This window comes from Jaculus jaculus, chromosome 19 (assembly GCF_020740685.1).
Source record: "Jaculus jaculus isolate mJacJac1 chromosome 19, mJacJac1.mat.Y.cur, whole genome shotgun sequence".
Lineage (NCBI taxonomy): Eukaryota > Metazoa > Chordata > Mammalia > Rodentia > Dipodidae > Jaculus > Jaculus jaculus.
Genome location: NC_059120.1, coordinates 35874501 through 35896840, shown reverse-complemented (window position 1 = coordinate 35896840; position 22340 = coordinate 35874501). Strand labels below are relative to the sequence as shown.

Sequence of the window (22340 nt, the reverse complement as noted above, 5' to 3'; positions counted from 1 at the left end):
TCTCTACCACTACCATCATCTCCACAACCACCATCATCTATACCATTATCATCATCTCCACCACCACTACCATTCCCACCACTATCATCATCTCCATGACTACCATCATCTCCACCATCACCATCATCATCTCCACCACTAGTATCATCATCCATCACCATCATATCCATCACCCCTATTATTATTTAGGGTCCTCACTGCCACCTTCATTACTGTCACCATCATCACATCACCACTACATTACCCCTATCAGCAATCAGGGATCAAATGTACAATTGGCAGAGACTTGTCTAAATAGAAAACTGCTAAGATTTTTTGGCACAAGGGATATCTTTAACTTGAGCTATTTGGACAATGGAAGCTAAATTATTCATTAATTTGGCCTCTTCCCCCTTTCTCTATCCTTTATAAATCCAGTCTTTATTGTAATATTGGTTGCCAGGTGGCTTAAGTTTTCTTTAGTCAGTGGAATTGCATTAAGTCCTGGTCTCTGATAATGCCAAAAAAAGGGGAAAAAAAGTCCTTGGTCTATTTGGGAGTTTTATTCAGTGAACAAATAAATACCAGGAAGCCAGATAAAAAGCGAGAGCCAGCCCATAAAGTTGAGCTGTATTTCAGAGTTAGGAGTTTGTATGCTAATTGATAGTTAAAAGTATTCAAACTTCCAGCTTTCCCCCATATCCAACTATTTGAAAGGTTCTGTTTAGGGGGAAATCATGGATAAATGAAGATGATGATGGGAATTAAGAGATGCTATATATATCACAAAATAAAAAAGATGAAAATAATGTAAGTATGTTATCACAAGTATACTTTCTGGAGCAGATGTTGTGGGATTCTGAACTCAATAATGTGACTCACTAGAGGAACTTTGATTAATGGGCTGGTTGTGGAGACCTGTCCCAAATTCTGTTCTGCCAGAAAAAAATCTTTCAACAGACAAACATGACAACTCCACACAACTTCTTAAGGCCTCACCCCATTTCCCCATGCTCTACAGGATGAAGTTCAAGGCCTTCTATGGTGTCCAAGCCCTCCACACTCTGTGCTCTGCCATCTCCACCCGCTATTTCCTACTTTTTTCTCCACCCTGCCCCCGCAGCCCCAGATTCCTGCCCTTTTGAATGGCTAGTCAGTCTTCCAAGTCTTTATGTCCTGAAGATTCTGCCCATGTGTTGTGTTGGAGTTGGATCCCCCTGACACTTCTAAACATGCTGTCCACTTAGTGAGCTGCTGTCGTTTCTCACAGTACTGCTCAAGTCTGCAGGCAGAGCCAAGCACTGCCTTCTTCTTGCCTTTGTGAGCCCTGCCCTGGCCCAGCATCTCTCACTGTTGGAGCATCTGAGTGCGTGTCTTTCTTTCATGACAAATGGTGAGCTCGTTGAGTGTAAGGGCACGTTTAATCTTTTTACACCAACATCAAACACTGTGCTAGGCTGGTTACTATTTTTGTATCTGACCTACTTTTCAGTTACTTCTATGGCTGTTGCAAAATCTTCCAGACTTATAAATGAACCAAACCACTTTTTGATGGCTCTGTGTGCTCTCCTCTTAAGGCAGCTCTTGACAGAAAAGAGTATCTGCATGTTCTCTGATGCCCAGCTCTGGCGCCCTGGCACCTACAGAAGAGCGTTGTCCTCGGTAGGACCAGCCTCCACAGACACTCTCCACTGTTTTTCTGTGGAAGGTTTTCAAGCCAAGAATATCAAATCCATCCATCCCAAGGATGGCGCTATTTCCTTAGTGCCTCCCTGAGGGGAGGCAGAGTTGGGTGACAGGTGTCTCCTGCTGCCTCTTCTCAGCTTAGGACTTGTGCATGCTTGGGAAAGCCTGCCTGGAGTTGCATCTCTTGATGGATGAAGATGGAACTCTGGGAGCAAAATAGTTTACATTCAAGATCCCTTCTTTGTTGCCATTTGATCTTTGTTTTTAAATGTCAGTATTCAAATGTTTTTAAATGCTTAGTGTTCTGAGTTGGGATGAGCAGAGTAGAAGTACTGAGGGAGGGGACAGTCCTGGGAGAAGTTAGATCCTGATTCTTAATTTCAGGAGCCAAGGGAAACACAAATGAAACACCTGAAGGATCTCTTAGACTATTTTATTTTTATTCATTTTTTTTGTGTGTGCACATGTTGGTGTGGGAGGAAGGGCACATGGTGTCACAGCATGCATGTGCAGGTCAAAGGACAACTTTTGGTCAGGCTTCACCTTTTTGTCTCTTTTGAGGCAGGGTTTCGCTCTCTGGAAGCACTCTGCTACTCTTTGCTGTATTTGCCATTAGCTTTTCTGGGAAGTTCTGTCTGTACCTCCTATCTCCTCCTCAGCATCAGTGCAGAAGCCCACTACAGCTTCCAGCTATTTTTTTCCCCCCTCATTATTACTTTTTATTTGTAAGACAAGAGAGAGAAAGTAGGGATGCAACAGGGCAACAGGGTAAATGAACTCTAGACACATGCACCACCTTGTGCATCTGGCTTTTCATGGGGATTAGGGAATTGAACCCAAGCTGGAAGCATTTTAACCTCTGAGTCATCTCTCCAGCCCATCTTCCAGGTTTTTCTGTGGAGTCTAGAGATAGAACTTAGGTACTCAAACTTGAGCCGTGACTACTTTATCCACTGAGCCATCTCCCTAGCCCTCTACTGTTTTATTTTTAAACATTGCCCTTAATAAGAACCAATTATTAAAGTGATTGTTGTACGATGTGGATGTTGAGTAAAAGACTTAGGGCTTATCTCTGCTATACCAACTGTAGTTGGTATCAACTTCTGACAGTCACCAAGTAAGTGTTGCATCTTTCAATTTTCCAAAGACAAAACATGAAGTCTTCTATAGCCATTAATAGGAAAAAAACACATTGAAAATACTAAATAGCTTTCCAACTGAATTGAGAGAGGCATAGAAAATGGGGTGGGAAGGAAAAATTACAAGAGTCAAAATTCTTTTTCTCCCAGTTGGAATGGTCAATGTGCCTGGAACCGTGCTTTTCAATCAGATGTAATCTATCTGATGTATAACAGGAGAAAGGAAATGGAACTTCCCAAGCAAGGGCAGAAATGGCTCAGAAGAACTTTGAGGGTGACGCAAAGAGTTGCTTACAGACAACAGAGGGGCTTTCTGAGGCAGCCTGGGAAGGAGTTAAAGCATAAAGGAGCTTGATCAGTCAACGGGTCATTTTCACACTGACTCTTGGGCAAGCGAAGCAAGGAAGATGTCATTGATGTCCCAGATACTTGCTTCCCATAGAAAATGTTAATTTGCTGTGGGCTCCAACTTACATTCTAAAATCCTTAATTGCAATGGTGTGTTTATTCAATTCAGCATGTACTTACTCTAAGTGCTAACATTTTTGGCTCAAAATCCTAACTTGCATCATGTTTTCATACATCTGCTGACTCTGTTCACAGCTACTGGGTCAGCCCTCCTTAGCTGTGACCAGATCCTGCTTGAGCTGTCCTCACCTGACAGCTTGGGGCTCTGCAGATGCAGAATCTCTAGGCCCATCAGTTTAATCATATCCCAAGTTTGAAGCTTTAAAAGAGCAGAGGTGACGGTGACAGAGGTGGAGCATAACATTGCTGGCTCTCTTCGCATCCACACTTGTCCCCTGCATTGGACTGAAGGCCCTGCCACTGTGATTGCAATGACCATTGTTCCCTACTCCTACAGCGTCAGTTTCTGATCCTAAAGTGAGGAGTGTGTTTGATCTTTGATCGCTACCATTTCATTCAGAAGCCTCTCCTAAGAGTAGAAAAAGACCTTTTCTCCCTTTGGTCACCTATATTTCAGAGACTTCTGCACTTGTCTTGGCCGAGCCTTGTCTTTTACTTGGTTCCTATCTTCTTGACTTTTCTCACGGTTGACAAGAAGTTAAGGGAGAAAGGCTGCTTTGGCTTCCAGCTCTAGGAAACAGCTCCATGGCTGGGCAGGCATAGCAGTAGGAACTGAGGCAGCTGGGCGCAGCGCACGCAATAGCAAGCAGAGGGAAGGCGCTGGTCACTTACAGTGGATGGGACAGCCCTGAATTAACCTAATTTGAAACTCCTTCACAGACACACTCAGAGATTTGTTGTCTGAGTGAGTCTAGATCCAATCCCGTTGACAACTGAGATTAGTTTAGCAGATCACAGTTCAGTCCACATGTCCAGCGCTACATATTTGTGCCATTACTCTGTTGTGGAAGTCAGTCCCATGCTCCTAAACCAAACTCTGGAAGCAGGAGGATAGTTCCCATATTTTGAGGTCAGGTTCCCTCAGTTAGTAGCTGAGTGACCCCATGGAAGCATCCTTGGGCCTTTCGTTTCCCACCCTCTTTGCCTTGCAGCGTTATGAAAATAAAAAGGCCTTGTACATGTAAAACTCCTGCGTGTAGTCAAACACTTGTTTTTTCTCCACTCTTGAATGCAGGTAGGAATTTGGAGCTGACCTGAGGCACAGGGGACTAAAAACCATCAGTGACCTACAGCTGCTAAATAAACAGCTCTAGAGAAAGGAGAAAGGCGTTGACCTATGAGGGTTCTCCTGTTGAAAGAGTGGAAGATACCCATGGAGGCAGAGTAAGGTCAGCTGGCACGCGAAAGCTCCCTGGTACAGACTCATGCTTTCTACATTGTGTTGTTGCTGCAGCAGCGTGTTTCTCCTTTGGACCAGGGCCCCAGGGGCAATTAATCCTAAACAAGCTAAGAAATCTTTAGCAAGTGAGGGCCTCCTGCACAATAGCAGTAATGGGGGTCAGGCATGGGAATCAGCTTTTGTACAGCCTAGCTAACCCTCTGTGGCCTTTTGAATCAACAATGTTGAGGCTTCTGTCCTGGGCTTTGTGGGCTTTCCCCCAGCAATCATGGTTGGAATTCTGTTTAGTTTTTCTGCCATCAAACGCTTGGACTGACATCAAGTCTGTAGCTCACTGAAGGAGATGGGGTGGGTCACTGGGGACCATGCATTCTCCTGTTAGCAGTAGTTGCTTCTAGGAGGTGATGGGAATGGTTCTTAGTGCATAACTGATAACGTAGTTGCTAGATTATTTTTCGCCCTCCTTCATCTCCCCCTCTTTTTTCAAGTTTCATAGCCTACACTGAATTGATATTTAAAATGGATAACTTGACGAGTATTTTCCTTATTTCTCGTAGGAATTCCCAGGGATACAGAGCGACTTCTCTTAGGAGTTCTGTGTTCTCGCAGCGTACTTGAGTTCCCGCCACTGTTAATACTACTTTGTGTGTGTGTGTGTGTGTTTATGTTAAACATCAGGCTCTACTAAGAAGCAGAAGCTACAGGAGATAAACTGTGCAGAGCTAACCAGCAAGGGTGGGAAGGGGTCAGAGAGAACCTGGCCCCTCCTCGGAGCATCCAAAGCCCCCCTGAGTTGGTAGGAGGGGAAGCAGACGAGTCAGGCATCCCCCCCCCCTCCAGTTACCAACTTCTAAAGATATGCCCTCCTCCCCTAAATGGTAATCTTTCAAATAGGCAGGTCTCATTTTCTAGCTTTTCTTTTGACAATCGGGTTTCATTCACGCGGTGTTGAGAAGGGATTCATTAGTGGCCATTTCGGGGTCTTGAGGCAAGGGAGGTGGGAGAACGCTTGGGAACCCCTCTCCCCCGAAGCCAGCTCAGACGTCTGACTCCTGCGTCGTGGCGGGGGGGGGGGGGGTTTCGGAGGACCTCAGACCGAGGGACGCCGGCGACGGGCATCGGGCGCCGGTGGAGGGACCTGCAGGTGGAGCCCGGAGTCCGCAGAGGCGGAGGTCCTCGGGCGCGCGCCGGGCGCAGTCACTGCCGCGTCCCCACGGCCACGGGAGACCCGGGACGTTCCAAAGAGATCCCGTTCGGAACGCGGCTTCCCTCCGCGCAGCAGGTCGGAGCCCGCGCCGCCCTCCCCGCCCCGTGGGCACGCCGGTCACGCGGGGCGGGGACGCTCGCCGGGCGCCGCGGGCGGTGGGCTGTCCTCGGCGGCGGCCCGGGGACCCGCAGGGCGGGCGGGCGGGCGGGGCCAGCGGCGGCCGGTGTCGGGTTGCTCCGGTAACGGTGACGTATGCGGCGTGGGCGGAGCCGGCAGGTTGCATATTTCAGGCCGTGAGGAGGCGGCGCGGGCCGAGCTGCGGCTGGTCTGGGCGCGAGCAGCGGCGGGAGGCGGCGGACACGTGGCAGCACCGCGGCGGCACCGACCCCGGCCCGAGCCGCCGGCCGCCCTCCGTGCCTTCCCCCCTCCGTCTTCCTTCCTCCCGCCCCCGGCAGCCCGGCTTCCCGCCTCCCCGCGCCCCGGGCCGGGAGCCGCTCTCCGTGCGCGCTCTTCGCGCTCTCTCCGTCCTCCGGCCGCGGGACCCGGCGCGGGCCAGCGAGCGCCGCCGCCATGGGGAAGGGGGTGAGTGTCGGGGCCGCGGACGGCGGGCGGGCTCCGGGCTGCACCGGCGGGGCGCGAGGGCCCGCCTCGCCTCGCGGCCGCGCTTCCTTCCTCCTCCCGCGGGGCTCGCCCGCCGGCTCCTCCGGGCTGCGGCGCGCGGGCGGGCGGGGTCGGGGCCGCGGCTCCGGGAGGCGCTGGGGCCCCGCCGCGCCGGGCGCCCGCCCGCCGCCCCACCCCCCCCAGAGGAAAAAAACTGGCTTCTCCGGGCCGCGGAGCCGGTGCCAGAAAGGGTGTGCCCCGGCCGCCCTAAGATGGCCCTAAGGTACGGTGCAGGAGCTGTAAGGGGCGCGGGTCCGCCGCAGGATGCACCCCCGGCAGCTGCAGTCGTGGTCCCGACGGCGCTGCGCGGATGTGCGGGTTTTCCCCAGGGCCCCTGGCTACAATAAACGCGACAAAGGACTGGAGACCGTGGCCGTAGACGGCCTTGCCGACTCACAACCAACAGGGTTCCCCGGAGGGAGTGAGGGGCCCGGAGGGTGATTGGCACCGAGCGTGATCACACAGAGTCCTCACGTTTATGTGACCTGAAACCTGCATTGCCTATTTATTCGCCTCAGAGAATTGAGTTCTTGACCCAAAAGAAGCCCAAGTTTAGCCAAGAAAAATTTACCCCAAATCATCCTAAGTGCTGGGGTAGAAAACTACAGGTCATGAGGATACAGGTGTGACGGTGCACTTGCTTGGCTCCGGGGCCTGTTTTGCAGGCCGACACTTCCGGAGACGCTTAGCAGGTCCCAAGACACCTGGGTGTGGACTGACGGGGGGCTGGGGGAGGCGTGCATTCTTTGGAGACTAAATGGATACTGAAGGGGTAAGCGCGAGGCTTGGGAGAACAGGGACAGTGGGAGTGCCCACAGTACATCTCCTGAAAGCTTAAAATTTGGCCTGCGTCAGAGCAAAACGCTGAGCCCGAGCCTCTGCCCCCCACCATAGAAACTAGGTTGGTGGCATGTGCCTGTACCCTCCCGATATGCGTACTCTGAGCCATTCCTTAAAGCTTATAATTTTATCTCTTCTTCCTTCAAAAAAAAAAAAATCTCTTCCAAATGGAGACATGAGTGATTTTAGGGACCGTAGAGACCGAGCAAGGCCTAGGAAGATGAAGTAACTTGTTCAAGGTCAAAGGGTTGGCTAGTGACAGAATGGGCACCAAACAACCTGTCGCAGCCTGTCAGACCTAAGCATAGATTTACTTCTTAATAAACATTGCCTTGTGTGCAGAACTCCAAAGTTATCCTTCACATGACATGGTCTTTGTGAGACGCCATTAGTAAGCCAGCCCGGGTAGCTGCTTTATGTCTTTATCAAGGTGCCTTACAGTAATAGCCCACCTGGGTAGTTAGTGGAGGTTCAACCCAGGTGTTTAATGGAGCCTAACCAAGTGACCAGTGACTAGGACACCAAGGTCATGGTCCACACAGGTGGTATGCTTTTCTGGTTGTATTTAGTGTGTAGAGCATTCCGACAAATTGAATGGTAGGGTGCATGCGTGTGTGTCTTTCCCAGTGACTTGTGATAGTCAGAATGTTCAGAAGAATATTTCATACTAAAATGTTGGGATTTTTCCACATGGGTATTAAAATGTGGGTGGAGTGGTGACTAAAGTCCTCCTGGTAATTGGTTAGCCTGGAAGCCTGCCGGCAGCTAATTTGTAAGGTCATTGTTAATTTCTTCTCCCCTTTTTTTCAGTGCTATTTAGGGTTTAGATTTTAGTGATGATTTCAGGTGATTCTACATATGTTTAAAAGTCTAGTTCCCAAGTATTTGTTAAGAAAGTGAAAGAACAGCTCTTGCTGAATCATTCGTGGATAAAATAGGACTCCCCCCTCCCCTTTTTTTATTGGGCATTTTTGCTAGTGACTTTGTGTGATTCCTCAACAGGGCCTACCACCGTCAACCGTTTAGTTCACCAGAGGTACACATACACCATGATTGTTTGGAAATGGCAGAAACTTGGCTTTCTAAAGTTTATAAGAAACTTGGGAAGGCAGGGTCTCCCTAACCTTTTCACAGCAGTTGTGGGTTTGGTTTGAAGATTAACTTAGTTACCTAGAAAATAAATGACAGCCTATGAGTAGTGATTTAAAGAGGGGTAGGGAAAGGGTTCAGGTGAAGGTTGCACAAGGGGTACACGTGTCAGCAGAAATCCTGCTTGTATGGTAACATTATCAGCTGCCCTTTTGGAGTTCAACTTGAAAGTGTGACTAAGTATCCTTCGGCTGCTGTAAAGCTAGAACTTTAGACTCAAAACCCTACAAGGCAGAGTCCTCCCTGTGGAAGGCTGCCCAGCCTAGCCAGAGCAAGGAGAGCACTTAGACCGAGGCAGCGCTGCTGGGCTTGGGCAGGGGAGCGAGGCTGCCTCCGCTTGACTGTCAGTCACCAGGGTGTCACTGTATCGCTTCCCTCTGCCTGGGGTTCTTTCTGTACTCCCTGGTCAGGATGTATCCTCTTTTGGTAACTTGCAGTTTGTTAATTTGTAATGTTCTGTTGGTAAGTTTGTAACACTATGGTGACTCACCTTTGGGTGGGAGAGAGAGTAGGAAAGGGAAGGCTGTACCATTAACCTGAGGAGATGGAAAACAACCACACACTACACATTAGAAAACCCAGTAAGGTGTGATCCAGATGAGGGCTAAAGCTTAAAATCACATTAAGAATAAAAAGGGGGGGTGGGGGCTGGAGAGATGGCTTAGCAGTACTCAGGATCTACGTAAGCCAGATGCAGAAAGTGGTGCGTTCATCTGGACTTCATTCGTGGCAGCTGGAGGCCCAGGAGCATCCATTCTCTCTTTCTCCCTCTCTCTCTAGTTAGTAAATAAAATATTTTTTAAAAAAGAATAAGAAGTGGGTTCAGTTAAAGCAGTATATACTTGGCAGTCATCCTGTTCTGCCCAGTACCCTCAAAACTGTTGCCTGAGGTTTGTTTTAGCAAGTGCACAAAGAAGTGAACTTTACCTTAGACTGTTCTGTGAAGAATAGCTAAATTTAAGAATGAGAGAAAGATAGTATTGAGTAAATAGCATTGAAGGACTATGCATAGAAAAGTAGGCAGAAAGCCCCGAAGCGCGTTTCTGGTCTGCCTCTGGGCCTCCTGGAATCTTGTGCTGCTTACAGAGCCCGTGCCGTGCTGGTGTGTGCAGTGGGTATTGCTGCTGGAGCTTGTGAGGTAATTGCAACTGTGAGCAAGTCTGCTCTTCATCAGTTAGTCCTCAGCGTCTCAAAGCTAGAGAACGTATTAAAGATGGGAAATAATAAATAGGAAATACAATTAACTGCTCCTCAAAGAAAGGCCAGGATAAAGTGTCTGTTGATACTACAGAAGACTTGTTTCTACCCAGCAAGCAAGTCTAATAGCTCATAAGGTTCCATCTACTTGCACTTTCAACCAATGGACTTTCCCCATGGCCAATTGTACTTTCAAGTCTTATAAAGTGCAGTCAGCTTTTCGTAGCCTGAACCCTGGCTGTGCCACCTCCCAGCTGCCCATGGCCCCAGCCAGCCAGCAGGCCAGAAGAAGAAACAACTGTCAGATCAGATGGGCTCACGGCAATCAGAGTGGCTGGGTTTGGATAGCAGAACACTGTGCATACTGTTTCCTTGGCCCTGCCAGGCCTGTCCAGCTCTAAGCGGTTCTGTGAATGTGTCCAGAGAGTGATAATGTGAAGTTAGGGGACCTTTCAAAGCTAACTCCTTTTGAAAACACTCCTTCATTTATATATTTTTGGAAAGGGATATGTAACCGAGTCAGGTCTGAACTTTCGCACATTGCTATGAATTGGGAGTATGAAAGGAAGTGTATTCTTTGGCTAGAGTCAGAGAGACTGTTCCTTGCTTATGACTCACTATTACTTGTGCTGAAATCTGTCAGGAATCCACAGACCTTCTCTATTTGATATTTGGGATAACAGGTTCTGTCAGTGAGAAAAAGGCTGTCCTCCACCCTCTACTTTCTCTCTGATTTGGTTTCATTTGGGTCCTAAGCCAAGGGATTTTTATCCAATAGACCTCATTCCCCAGTTCTTTGTGACTTTACAATGAAATCTAGCTGGGCATTGTCTCTTATCTGGTTTGATTCAAACCCTGTTTAGTAACTGCAATCCCATGTTCTCTATGGGTGATCTGGAAAGTTGATTGTTGGTGGCTTGGACTTTATCTTGGGACCTTTATTGTTTGAGGGCTTGGTAATCAGTGTAAGGTTTTGTGATCCCAGGCCTTGGTGTTTATCTTTCCAGTCTGTTATCCTGATGTTATTCAGGGCCCTGGGGCACTTTGGAGGGGGGGCTTAGCTGCTATGTTTTTCTTGTATCTTGATGTCATGCTTCCAAGGTACCATGTTTATTTTACCCTCTCAGCTGCTGTGGTGTCTCTTCAGACCTTGGGTAGCTCCATTACTTACTCTGGCCCATAGTGGGTTCGCTTCTTAGCCTAGGCTTCAGGTAACCCATTGAGGAGCTATTGGAGTGCTTGTGCCAGTTACTAACCTATTCTCTCAAAACCAGTGACTAGAGGTGCATGGCGGCTGGGGGGGTCAGGTGACGGGCAGAGGAACAGCAAGTGGAGGGCATTAAGGAGTGAGCAGAGCGTTTGAACTCTTCTAGGTAGTTAACGTAGGTAAAGTGTCCCATGGGGAAAAATATCTGACAGGGAGGGGCTATTCTCATTTGTTCTTAATAAGTGGGAAAACAAGAGTACACTTTTAAGGGGCAAAAAACCAAAAGCACATTGATTCTTTGCTTTCCACAGTTTATACTTTTTAATTTTCAAATGGTCATGGATGTATTCATTGCAGGAGATGTGGACTGGCAGGCATGCTAAGGATTTCCATGGGTGCTTACAGTGGAGGAACAGTGAGGGTACCCAGCAGCTAGAGCTGTGCCTTTTCCCTTTGTCCCTGCAGGCCCACGTGCATAAACTGCACTGAGGGTGCAGAGGGGCCTTCCTCTATCCTTGCTGGAGTACAGTCCCCAGCATGCATGTCTTGGGGAGTGGGAGAAGGAATTGCCAAGGCATGAGTGGGGATGGGGTGGGGCTCAGCTACCTCCTCCTTGGAGAAATGTTGCTCCTCTTAGAGAACTGTCGCCACAGGCTGAGCGGCCATAGCACCGTGACGGCATTTTACCCTGTCCCTGCCGCCCCCAGCCTAGGTCTGGGTATATACTTCAGAAAACTTCTGCCCAAACTAAACCACTTAGTTTTAGGAGCAATTGGAAATGCATTAAGGCCAGATCATTTCTGTATTGACTGATATTTTCCTTATGATGTCTTTAAAGGTTGGACTGTTTCATAGGAAGTAAGGAATGGCAGTAATGTTAGACTCAGATTGTCATAATAAGTTCATAAAGCAGTTTGTCAGGAACCTTTACATACACACTAAGTGTGCTCTTTGATGGTCACCCAGGAGAATTGTGTGGGGGTGGGGGGAAGGGGGTGTGTGGCTTTTTATGTTAACCTTAGCCCAAGGTTAGGCAGGGCCTCTGATGAGTCTGTTGCTGGAGTTCTGGCCAAGATTGACTTTGGAGGTGCCACTTCCGCCACCCTTTTTCCAGTTGCATATTGGGCCACATTTGGTGCAGTTAGTTACCTTGCCATATTGCTGTCCTCTCTGGTGAATCAAAAGCTTAATTTTATAAGCTGGAGAGATGGCTCAGTTGTTAAGATACTTGCCTGCAAATCCAAAGGACCCAGGTTTGATTCCCCAGTACCTGCATAAAGCCAGATGCTTAGTGACACATGTATCTGGAGTTTATTCACACTGGCTAGAGGCCTTGGTGTACCCATTTTCTCTCTCTCTCTCTTTCTGTGTTCTCTTTATCTCTGCTTGCAAACAAATTTAAATAAAAAATTGAATATATTTAAAAATAATAAAGGTTTGGTTTTAGATTTTGGAACCAGTGCAGGCTTTTGCTTTGCTACAGGTGTTTTGAGATCTGACCAACCATCCTTTGGAATGTTCCTTGTAGGTTAATAATGACAACGAGCAAGAAAACACTGCTGACTGTTGTAGGTCATGTAGTGGCTGCGCTGAACAATGACTGGAGTTAGCAGACCTGTGAAGGGGCGTGGGCATCTCAGGCTTCCAAGTACCCTTTAGGCATTTCCTACAGGAATTTCAGAGACGGGGTGGTGGGGGGGGATTCCCGTTCTCTACTGGTCATAGGACGTGTGCTGGCGGTGAGAACATCCGTTCCAAGACACACAGTTGAGGCCTGCCTGCCGCGGGGCCTGTCGGAGTGCCATGAGGGATGCTGGGCGGTGCTCATGACGGCTGCAGCTTATGCAGATCTCAAGTCCATTCTTCTGGGATGGAAGCTTCTTACTTAAATCTCTGTCCTCTCTATGTGTGTGCATGTGCGCACACACCCCTTATTTTGGGTAAATTTCTGCAGCTGTCATCTGTCCTCTGCCCTTCCCTGGTAGTGATTAATTACTGAAGAAGAGTAAAGAGTCTATTCTGCTCTCCCAGGTCCTGGGGAGTTCTCATTCACTCATTGTGAGGATCAGGAAACCTTGCTACAGACTGAACGTTGGTTCCTCCTGTCCAGAATTCTCTTGCCCTCTCTGCCCAGAAAAAATAGTGGAGTCCTGACGGAGTTAGTTTCTGAGGCCATGGAGTCACCACTGGGAGAAGTGATGGCACAGCCTTAAGTTGTGTCCTGTTGAGCAAGCCCTGCTGCTGTAACTTCCGAGTTCTTAAATTAGAATGGAAAGAAAAAGAACCCATAACCCAGCTTACTTTGTGAGTCTCCCTCCCCCCTCCCCCTCCCCCCCCCCTTTGAGGCTGCTGTAGCCTGTTGAGCACTCCCACCTCCCACCTCTTTCCTCAGAGATGCTGAGGGGCTCGCCATGGGAATAGGGCTGGGGGAGCTACCTGAGTTTCCAGCTGAGGAAGTGGGAGCTGCGTGCCCAGTGCCCAGACAAGTGGGCAGGACGTCGAAGCCCATTGAGAAAATACCCTATCATCGTTCCCCTTGGCATGATCTTTTTTCCCAAGTGCTTTTAAAAGAAATAAAGACAATGCTGTAATTTGATTTTAACTATATTCTCTGTCTCACTCCCACCCACCTATATACTTTTTTCTGCTTTGAAATTACAGTAATTAATATTCATTAAATTACTATGTTATAGTAATATAAAGGCATGGTGGCACCTGCCTTTAATCCAACACTTGGGAGACTGAGGTAGGAGGGTCGGTGTGAGTTCGAGGCCAGCTGGGGACTACATAGTGAAGTCCAGGTCAGCCTGGGCTATACTGAGACCCTACCTCAAAAAAAGATGAAAAATTGCTATTTTACTTATAGGGAATAACTGAATCATGTAAGTTGCCTATTTCTTATAGACATTGTCTAGTTAAAAAAAATAATTTTGAAGAAAAAGCAATTTTACATGTTAATACTTTCATGTCCCTGACAAATGATTCTATTTAAAATTATGCCTATGGCATAATATATTCATAAATTTATGAATAAACGGGAATGTTCATAAGATATCTAGATTCCTAACTAACCTTACCATTGATAACTGTGAAGCTAGCTGCAAGCAAGACATTTTATAAAGGATAACACTTTGGATTGTGTCCAAGGCATGGTTGCATTAACATTTTTCTCTTCCTTTTTTTGGAGTGGAAAATATTAGAAGTCTGAGAATAATCATAGCACCCAAGAGTGTAACTCCAGTTCTCATTTAAATATATCTTTCTTTTTTTGTTTTACGAGGTAGGGTCTTGCTCTAGCTCAGGCTGACCTGGAATTCAGTATGTCGTCTCAGGGTGGCCTTGAACTCACAGCAATCCTCCTACCTCTGCCTCCCGAGTGCTGGGATTAAAGGCATGTGCCACCACACCCGGTTTAAGTATATTTCAATGATACTCAATTTGCTTAAAAATTAGTGAGCCAGTATGTATGATCTATATATTGTTTTCTTAAAAAATATTTATTTATTTGAGAGAAAGAATGGGCACACCAGGACCTCTAGCCACTGCAAATGAACTCCAGACACTTGCGCCCCCTCGTGCATCTGGCTTATGTGGGTCCTTAGGCTTCACAGACAAACACCTTAACTACGAAGCTGTTTCATCAGACCCCCCCATTTTATTTATTTATTTTTTTGTAGAGTCTTGCTGTAGTCCAGGCTGACCTGGAATTCACTATGTAGTCTCAGGGTGGCCTTGAACTTACAGCAGTCCTCCTACCTCTGCCTCGCAAGTGTGGGGATCAAAGGTGTGTGCCACCATGCCTGGCCTGCATGCTGCATTTTTTAAAAAATATTTTTATTTATTTGAGAGAGAAAGAGGCAGATAGAATGGGTGCACTAGAGCCCTTAGATGCTGCAAACAAACTCTAGACACATGTGCCACCCTGTGTGTCTGGCTTTTTGTGGGACCTGGAGAATTGAACCTGGATCCTTTAGTTTTGCAGTCAAGCACCTTACCTGCTAAGCCATCCCTCCAGCCCTGTAAGCTGTATTTTGAAAGTCTACAAACTTGTCACATAAGTCTTAATGATCTCTTGGTCAGTGCCTGGAAGATAGTGTAAGTATTGTGCTTTCCAGTTACCTATGTGCAAGAATCCCTGTCCTTTCCTTTCATTCCTGATTTTTTTTTCCCCCACTTTGACTCTGGCGCCAGAGCCATACTCAAACAGGCACTTAGAATTGTGGAGAGCGAGCGTCAAGAACGCCAACTATCTTTAGACCTGCTCTCTTCTGAGCAGATGCGATGAGCCCTTAAGGATCATGCTCTCTAGGAAGAAGTCATTCGTGGAGTCACACTGCCGACAACACAGGAGTTTGAGCAGTTTAACTGATATCCATGTCTCCAGCACCCACTAATTTGGAGCAGGCTTTCTCCTTGGAACCTTCCAAATTTAAGTAAATATCGTATTTTACTTTCAACTCTATTGTGACTAAATCACAGATATATTACAATTTTATTTTTGTTTTGGCACAATAAAATTATAATGCAGCCACCCTAGTTCACAAGGGTTGCTTGAGTAGCAGTTAGGAAAGAGCAAGGAAGAACCATGGACTGAGAATAATAGCACCGTTTACCATCCATTTTGAGAAAACTGCTAAAACCTACTTGTCCCTGAGCTGTACTTGGAGGAGCCACATGGGGAAGGCCTGGGGTGAGGGACCTCTTCTGCTCTGTGTACTGATTACAGAATATCAAGTTCAGGTTCATGTAGTTAAGCTCAGGCACTTTAAACAGAGTGGGGGAGTAGACCAATCTAAATTTAAACTATGGAATCAACATTTTCTCTAAAAATTGTTCCAATTTTCAGGAGGCGTGGGTGGGTCCTGTGAATTATGCTGTGATAATGCACATGCTTTCCCACATCCTGCTGATGTCAAAACATTTCCAGTGACGTTCAGCTTGGAGATTTATTTTCAGGCTGCACAATGGGGTGGGAACTTTTTTTTTTTTTTTTTGTCTCATTTAAAGAATTTGGGGAACTTTTAAGCTAACTACTTTTTTTAGTCTGGAAAGATGAAGTGATGTGTCTATGTGAACACTCAGGGTGTTTAAGTAATATATAATGTCTGCAATGGGAAGAAGTTAATAGCAATTCAAAAGTGATTAACATTTAGATATGCCCTTTAATCCTCAAACAACAATAAATGAGGTTGACATCACCATGTGATAGAAGACGAGATTGATATTTGAGTTAGTGACTTCCCCAAGATACTCCCTCAGCTCAGTGCTGTGGAGCCCAGAACCTTGAACTCAGGCCTGTCAATTCAGCATGTAAACTCCTAGGGACTAGACTGAACTCTAGGCTTTTATGTAAAAAGGTGGTCGGTGAGGGGGGAGGCCGCAGAACAGGGAATTTGGCATCACAGTTCTCATTTGCTCCAGATAGAGTTTGCCTTGGCAAGGCCATTCAAGGCCTGTCATAACATTCCCATTGCTTCCTGCCCTTGGGTGGAGATGGTTGTCTTGAGTGATGGTGGCAACATTAGTAGTTGGTCCTTTGCTTACGTGGCATGCAGTAGGACCTCACAGAGTGCAGAGCTCACAGTCTCCCCTTCTGTTCCATAGGTCGGGCGTGACAAATATGAGCCTGCAGCTGTTTCCGAGCATGGCAACAAAAAGGGCAAAAAGGCTAAGAAAGAAAGGGATATGGATGAGCTCAAGAAGGAAGTTTCTATGGTAAGTGTTGGGAAGAAAGTTGCTCTTTGTAATTTTTCCTAAAGTTTAATTGCATGTTACATCTTTGAGTGTATGCTCTTGCACTCTGCCCATCCACCAGAGAGTTTCCTTTAAAAGTGATCATAACATTGTGTAGTCATTACCCACTTGTAGAGTTGGTGCTGAAAATTAGTTCTAAGGAGGTTTCCACACTTACCCTATCTGAAGCCTACCTGGGCAGACAAGGTCTTCCCGATCTCCACAAGCTGCTACGTTCCTTTGGTGATAGTGGTTCCCTGTCACCCAACATTAGCCAGGTCTAATGAAGCTCTGGTGAGAGCCAGCTGTTGATGGGCTGCTTAACCAATGGGCAGTACTGGGAATTACTAAATGGAAATGGTTCAGTGGTTAAAAGCACTTGTCTGCAAAGCGTGTCAGCCTGGGTTTGATTCCCCAGCACCATGTAAAAACACATGCAAAGCAGAGTGACACATGTGTGACATGTGACCCTCCTCCACACACACAAATAAGTAAATTAAAAAAAAACAAAAACATTGAGCTTGAGCTGGAGAGATGGCTCAGCAGTTAAGGCACTTGCCTGCAAAGCCTGGCTGCCTGGGTTTGATTCCCCAGGACCCACATAAAACTAGATGCACAAAGTAGCATATGCATCTGGAGTTCATTTGCAATGTCTAAAGGCTCTGGCATACCCATTGTCTGTCTCTCTTCTATCTCTCTGTGCTTGCAAATAAATAAATAAATATATTTTAAAAATTGATCTTAATAGGAATGAGAAATAAGGCCTTTTTTAAAATCAGTTTTATGCTACATTGCTCTAATTCTTTTTTCTTTTTTCCCTTCAGGATGACCATAAACTTAGCCTTGATGAACTTCACCGCAAATACGGAACAGACTTGAGCCGAGTATGTTCTCATTTGAAACTATTTGTGCAAAATGCTGTGTTTCCCTGCTCCATCTCATTCCCTCTCACAAGTATGACCTTGGGGACCCTAGGAGTAGTATAGTGACAGCTGTCATCTGAGCATCTGCTCCTGTGATGTGCACTGAGCTGTTTCGCTTTCCCTGAGGCTCCGTGAGCAGACGGGCATTTCCTCGCTCCGCAGTGGTGAGAACCAGTGAGTGGAAGCACCAGGCTCCCAGCTGCCTCCCGCCCGGGCTCAGCCCCACACCTGATCACACGGCTTTCCTTCGTTCTGCATGCGTGGAGCTGTGTTACAGTCACATTGTTGAACCTTTAACAGTTCACGTAATGTCGTACAAAATTCAAAGAAACCTTTCAATGAAAAATACATTCCCAAGGTTGGAGAGGTGGCTCAGCAGCTAAGGCATTTGCCTACAAAGGCTGACGACCGAAGTTCGATATCCCAGTACCCATGTTAAGCCAGATGCACAAAGTGGTACATGTCTGGAGTTCATTTTCAAGGGCTAGAGGCCCTGATGCACCCATTATCATTCATTCTCATTCTCTGTCTCTCTCCTGGGGGTGTTGGTTCACGCCTTTAATTCCAGCACTTGGGAGTCAGAGGTAGGAAGATTGCTATGACTTTGAAGCCAGCCTGGGACTGCACAGGGAGGGCGAAGTCAGCCTGGGCCAGAGTGAGACTCTGCCTTGAAAACAAACTATATGGGGTGTGTCTGTCTGTCTGTCTGTCTGTCATTCTGTCTGTCTGTTCATTCTGCATCCTTGTTACTTAAATAAGGATTTGGATGCTAAAGTTTCTACCAAGACTCTGAACAGTAGTCTGAGGTAAGCTGGTTTTTGCTGTTTGTGGACCATCACCATCCCAATTCTGGGTGTACTTCTTCAGTAGAGCACTCAGGGTCCCCAGAACATCTCCCTCTGGCCTCACAGAAAGGCCTGGCTCTGCTGCTCACTGGGGGCCAAGCCATGTCAGCCCTGCAGTCATTCTGTCCCGTTCATATTAGAGTCTTTATATGGGCTGTCTGAGACCTAAGTCCACTAACTCTCATGCTGTGAGTCTATTCCCTTATTTGAAAAATGGAGATAATAGCTTACAAACGACTATCCTAAAGTTAAGCAGGTTAATGAAAGGCCCAAATCCAGTGTCTGGCTTATATATGGGGCTCAAGCATCAGATCCATGTTTTATCAGCTTGTCAAAGGATAATCCAGCAGAGACTTGAGGCAGAGGAGGGTTCTCAGTCATTCCTTGTTTTTCTTCTTGTTGCTTTGCCCACATTCCATAGTTAACTCCAATGTTAAAGACATGAGCACAAAATACATGTGGACAGACACTTTAGGTAAAAATGTGTCTCTTTTTGTAGGTAGTGTTCTGCTGACCCAAAAGTAATCATTCCCGTTAACATGGAGTCATGTGTCCACGAGTAGTCTCCGCGAAGGCCCGTCAGGACAGGCAGGGTTTCTGTGTGGCAGCCCTTGCCAGTGAGCACTGTGAAGCAGACAGGTCTCCTGGCGGTCCGCTGAAATAGGCCTGCCTCTGAGCCCTTCCCTGCCAGCTCCGTGTTGCCGCTGCCACCCCGAGAATAGAGCTCTGTATTGAAAACATGGCTCTTAACCCAGGGAAAGCTCGGATTCCTGCAGAAAACTTTTCCTCCTTTCTTGTTTGTAGGGGTTTTCCCTTCCCTAACAAAATTAATACACAGAAAACTAAAAGCTCAAAATATGCAAGATTAATCAATTAATTTGGCGAAAATGTAATTTGGCATGAGTCCCTTGATTCACATCTTTAAAAAATGCCCAGCTGGATTCAAATTTGCCCACATATCATTTTAAAGAGAGTTTTAATTGGGGTCTTGGAGTGTTACTGTGTCCTCGAGAAATGTAGGCTGTTTGCACCCTGTGGGAAATCATCCTCCTGGCTTTGCAGCTTAGGTGGTGTTCCATTCCTAAATCCCTCAGTGCCGCTTCCTGTCGCGGAAAGAAAGCCTGGTGGTGTCTGACTCCCGCTCTCCTCTCCTCAGGGCTTAACCACTGCTCGGGCAGCTGAGATCCTGGCCCGGGACGGCCCCAACGCCCTCACGCCTCCCCCTACCACTCCTGAGTGGGTCAAATTTTGTCGGCAGCTGTTTGGGGGGTTCTCCATGTTACTGTGGATTGGGGCCATTCTTTGTTTCTTGGCCTATGGCATCCAGGCGGCCACAGAAGAGGAACCTCAGAATGATAATGTGAGTTGTGCAAGTGTGAGTTCACAGGCATGAGCCTCTCTGTCCTGCCTCCCACTGAGTCTCAGTTGCCTAGTTGTTTGGTGATTTGAGCACTGGGGGACACTGAGCACAGTCTTCTCCTCACATTTACCCCTACACCCCAAATCTGGGTGCTACAGATGTCCCCCACTGCACACTGGTGGCTACTGTGCACTAGCAGCTCTTCTGTGATCCTGGCCCAGGTCTGGCTGCTACCTATGCATGGTGCAACAGAGCAGGAGACAGATTCATCTAGAATATTTCCAAAGACATCCCCAGGGTTGTGACGTGGGTCTGTAACTGACTCTATTTCTGACCCTCCTGCATACAGACTCTAGAAGAGGAAGACTCTGTGAAGCCAGGATCTCTTCACTAAATAGACTTTTGTTGTTGTTTTTTAATTCAGTCAGAAGTGCCTGAGTGTTCCTCCTGCTCTTGTACGAGCACGAGCCTAACGTGTGTGTTCCCTTCCAGCTGTACCTCGGCGTGGTGCTGTCAGCTGTCGTCATAATAACTGGCTGCTTCTCCTACTATCAAGAAGCTAAAAGTTCAAAGATCATGGAATCCTTCAAAAACATGGTCCCTCAGGTACCGTTGCTTTATCCTTCTACTTCTGGTGATTGACAGCCAGCCCCTAAAATATAACGTTAATGTGAAGTTAACATTTTCCAAGTACTAAGTGATACCGTCTAAACAAATAGCACAGTCCAAGAAGAATAGGTCATGGCTGGGCAAGCTGTTGTGAAAGTCAGTCAAAAGATGAATAATAAAATCTGTGTCTTGTAGTCAGGTGACTAGGAATAAAAGCATTGATAACTTGGTTGTCTCGTTCTGAACATTACCCTTGTAACAGTGTCAACTCTCTCCTTTATAAAGCAAGCCCTTGTGATTCGAAATGGGGAGAAAATGAGCATAAATGCAGAAGAAGTCGTGGTTGGGGATCTAGTAGAGGTGAAAGGAGGAGACCGAATCCCTGCCGACCTGAGAATTATATCTGCGAATGGCTGCAAGGTGGGCTTTCCATCAGACCAGCCAGCTCTGCGGGAGGACAGGGTGAAATGGGGAGCACCGTGCCCCATAATGAGGCTGGGGTAGTCATGGAATCTGTCTTGTTTTCCCCACATACAGGTGGATAACTCCTCGCTCACTGGTGAGTCGGAACCCCAAACAAGGTCTCCAGATTTCACAAATGAGAACCCCCTGGAGACGAGGAACATTGCCTTTTTTTCAACCAACTGTGTTGAAGGTAAACCACTTGAAGGCACTTGAAGGATGTATTTATGACGGGCATTAGCTGGGATGTGGGTGTGGGACCATAGCCACAGGTTTTCTCACTTTTTTGGCTCCATTTCCCACAACTTCTGTCAATATGAAGCAGAGATGGTACACCTGTTGGCAGGGAAGCCCTGTGGCTGTATTTCCTCTTGCCTCTACCCACTCCATTCTTGTGTTCCCAGTACCAAGCCAGTGTGGATGCATGGGAGCTGCTGTCATTCGTAAATAGAATCCCTGCACCAAAGTCTTTATTCTTTAAAACAAATAGCAAGTTTGACGAAAGAGCTACTCCTTTATAAAGGACTGGAATTTTAAATGTGTGTGTTTTGCCCTTGGTGTTTTTTTTTTTGTTTTTTTTTTTTGTTTTGTTTTTTTTCCCTTGGTTTTTGAGGTAGGGTCTTAAACTCTGGCCCAGGGTGGCCTCAAGCTCATGGTGATCCTCCTACCTCTGCCTCCCGAGTGCTGTGATTAAAGGTGTGCGCCACCATGCCCAGCATTGTTTTGTCCCATTTTGAACTCAAGCTTTAACTGCTCATTGTGTAGATGTGATACCACTGGGTACAATCTCCTCTCCCCTTTCTCAAGGCACTGCACGAGGCATTGTTGTGTACACTGGGGATCGCACTGTGATGGGAAGAATTGCCACACTCGCGTCCGGGCTTGAGGGAGGCCAGACACCCATTGCTGCAGAAATTGAACATTTTATCCAGCTCATCACAGGTGTAGCTGTGTTTTTGGGTGTTTCTTTCTTCATTCTTTCACTGATCCTTGAGTATACCTGGCTGGAAGCTGTCATCTTCCTTATCGGCATCATTGTCGCCAACGTGCCAGAAGGTTTACTGGCCACTGTCACGGTAAGAGACTTGGGGATGGCAGTGGTCACCATCACTTAGATCAGTGTGCATGGATGTAAGACTCATCACTGGCTTCTTCTAAAGAACTTCTGGCTTATATCTTACTGCTTCACTTAGGCTTGTACAGATTTCCTTCAGTACCACATCACATGGTAAGCCCTGATGATAAGAAAAGCTCAGCTTCTATTTTCTTACTCAGAAACTCTAAAACATGCTTGGGAAAAAAAAAAAAAAATGATCACATGATCCACATGAAGGACCCAAAACCAAAAACATAGGGGTCAGTGGTGGGGAACTGAGATGAGTAGTCTAGGAAATAAAAATTGATAAATTCTAGCCATTACTATATATATTGCTTGTAGTGGGTGGGGAACCCACATATGTTAACATTATAACTTTGGGAAATTTCGGAGAAATCTTAACTTTAGCCAGATTTCTTTCATGTGGGGATGGAGCAGTTGTTTATAGAATTCCAACCTAGTTCAGTGAAGTCACATTGT

At 46.9% G+C, this 22340-nt stretch overlaps 1 protein-coding gene across 1 annotated transcript in view; it reads left to right on the top strand.

The window, feature by feature from the left end:
- The first annotated feature begins 6232 nt into the window (after positions 1-6232).
- The window catches only part of Atp1a1 (ATPase Na+/K+ transporting subunit alpha 1), a 28699-nt gene continuing 12591 nt past the window's right edge, over positions 6233-22340 (top strand). Inside the window, exons 1-8 of the mRNA XM_045137921.1 lie at positions 6233-6361; positions 16437-16547; positions 17390-17449; positions 19490-19693; positions 20186-20299; positions 20588-20722; positions 20840-20957; positions 21572-21840. Of these exons, the coding sequence (XP_044993856.1) occupies positions 6350-6361; positions 16437-16547; positions 17390-17449; positions 19490-19693; positions 20186-20299; positions 20588-20722; positions 20840-20957; positions 21572-21840 (1023 nt within the window). The 5' untranslated portion in view covers positions 6233-6349. The remainder of the gene's footprint in view (positions 6362-16436; positions 16548-17389; positions 17450-19489; positions 19694-20185; positions 20300-20587; positions 20723-20839; positions 20958-21571; positions 21841-22340) is intronic.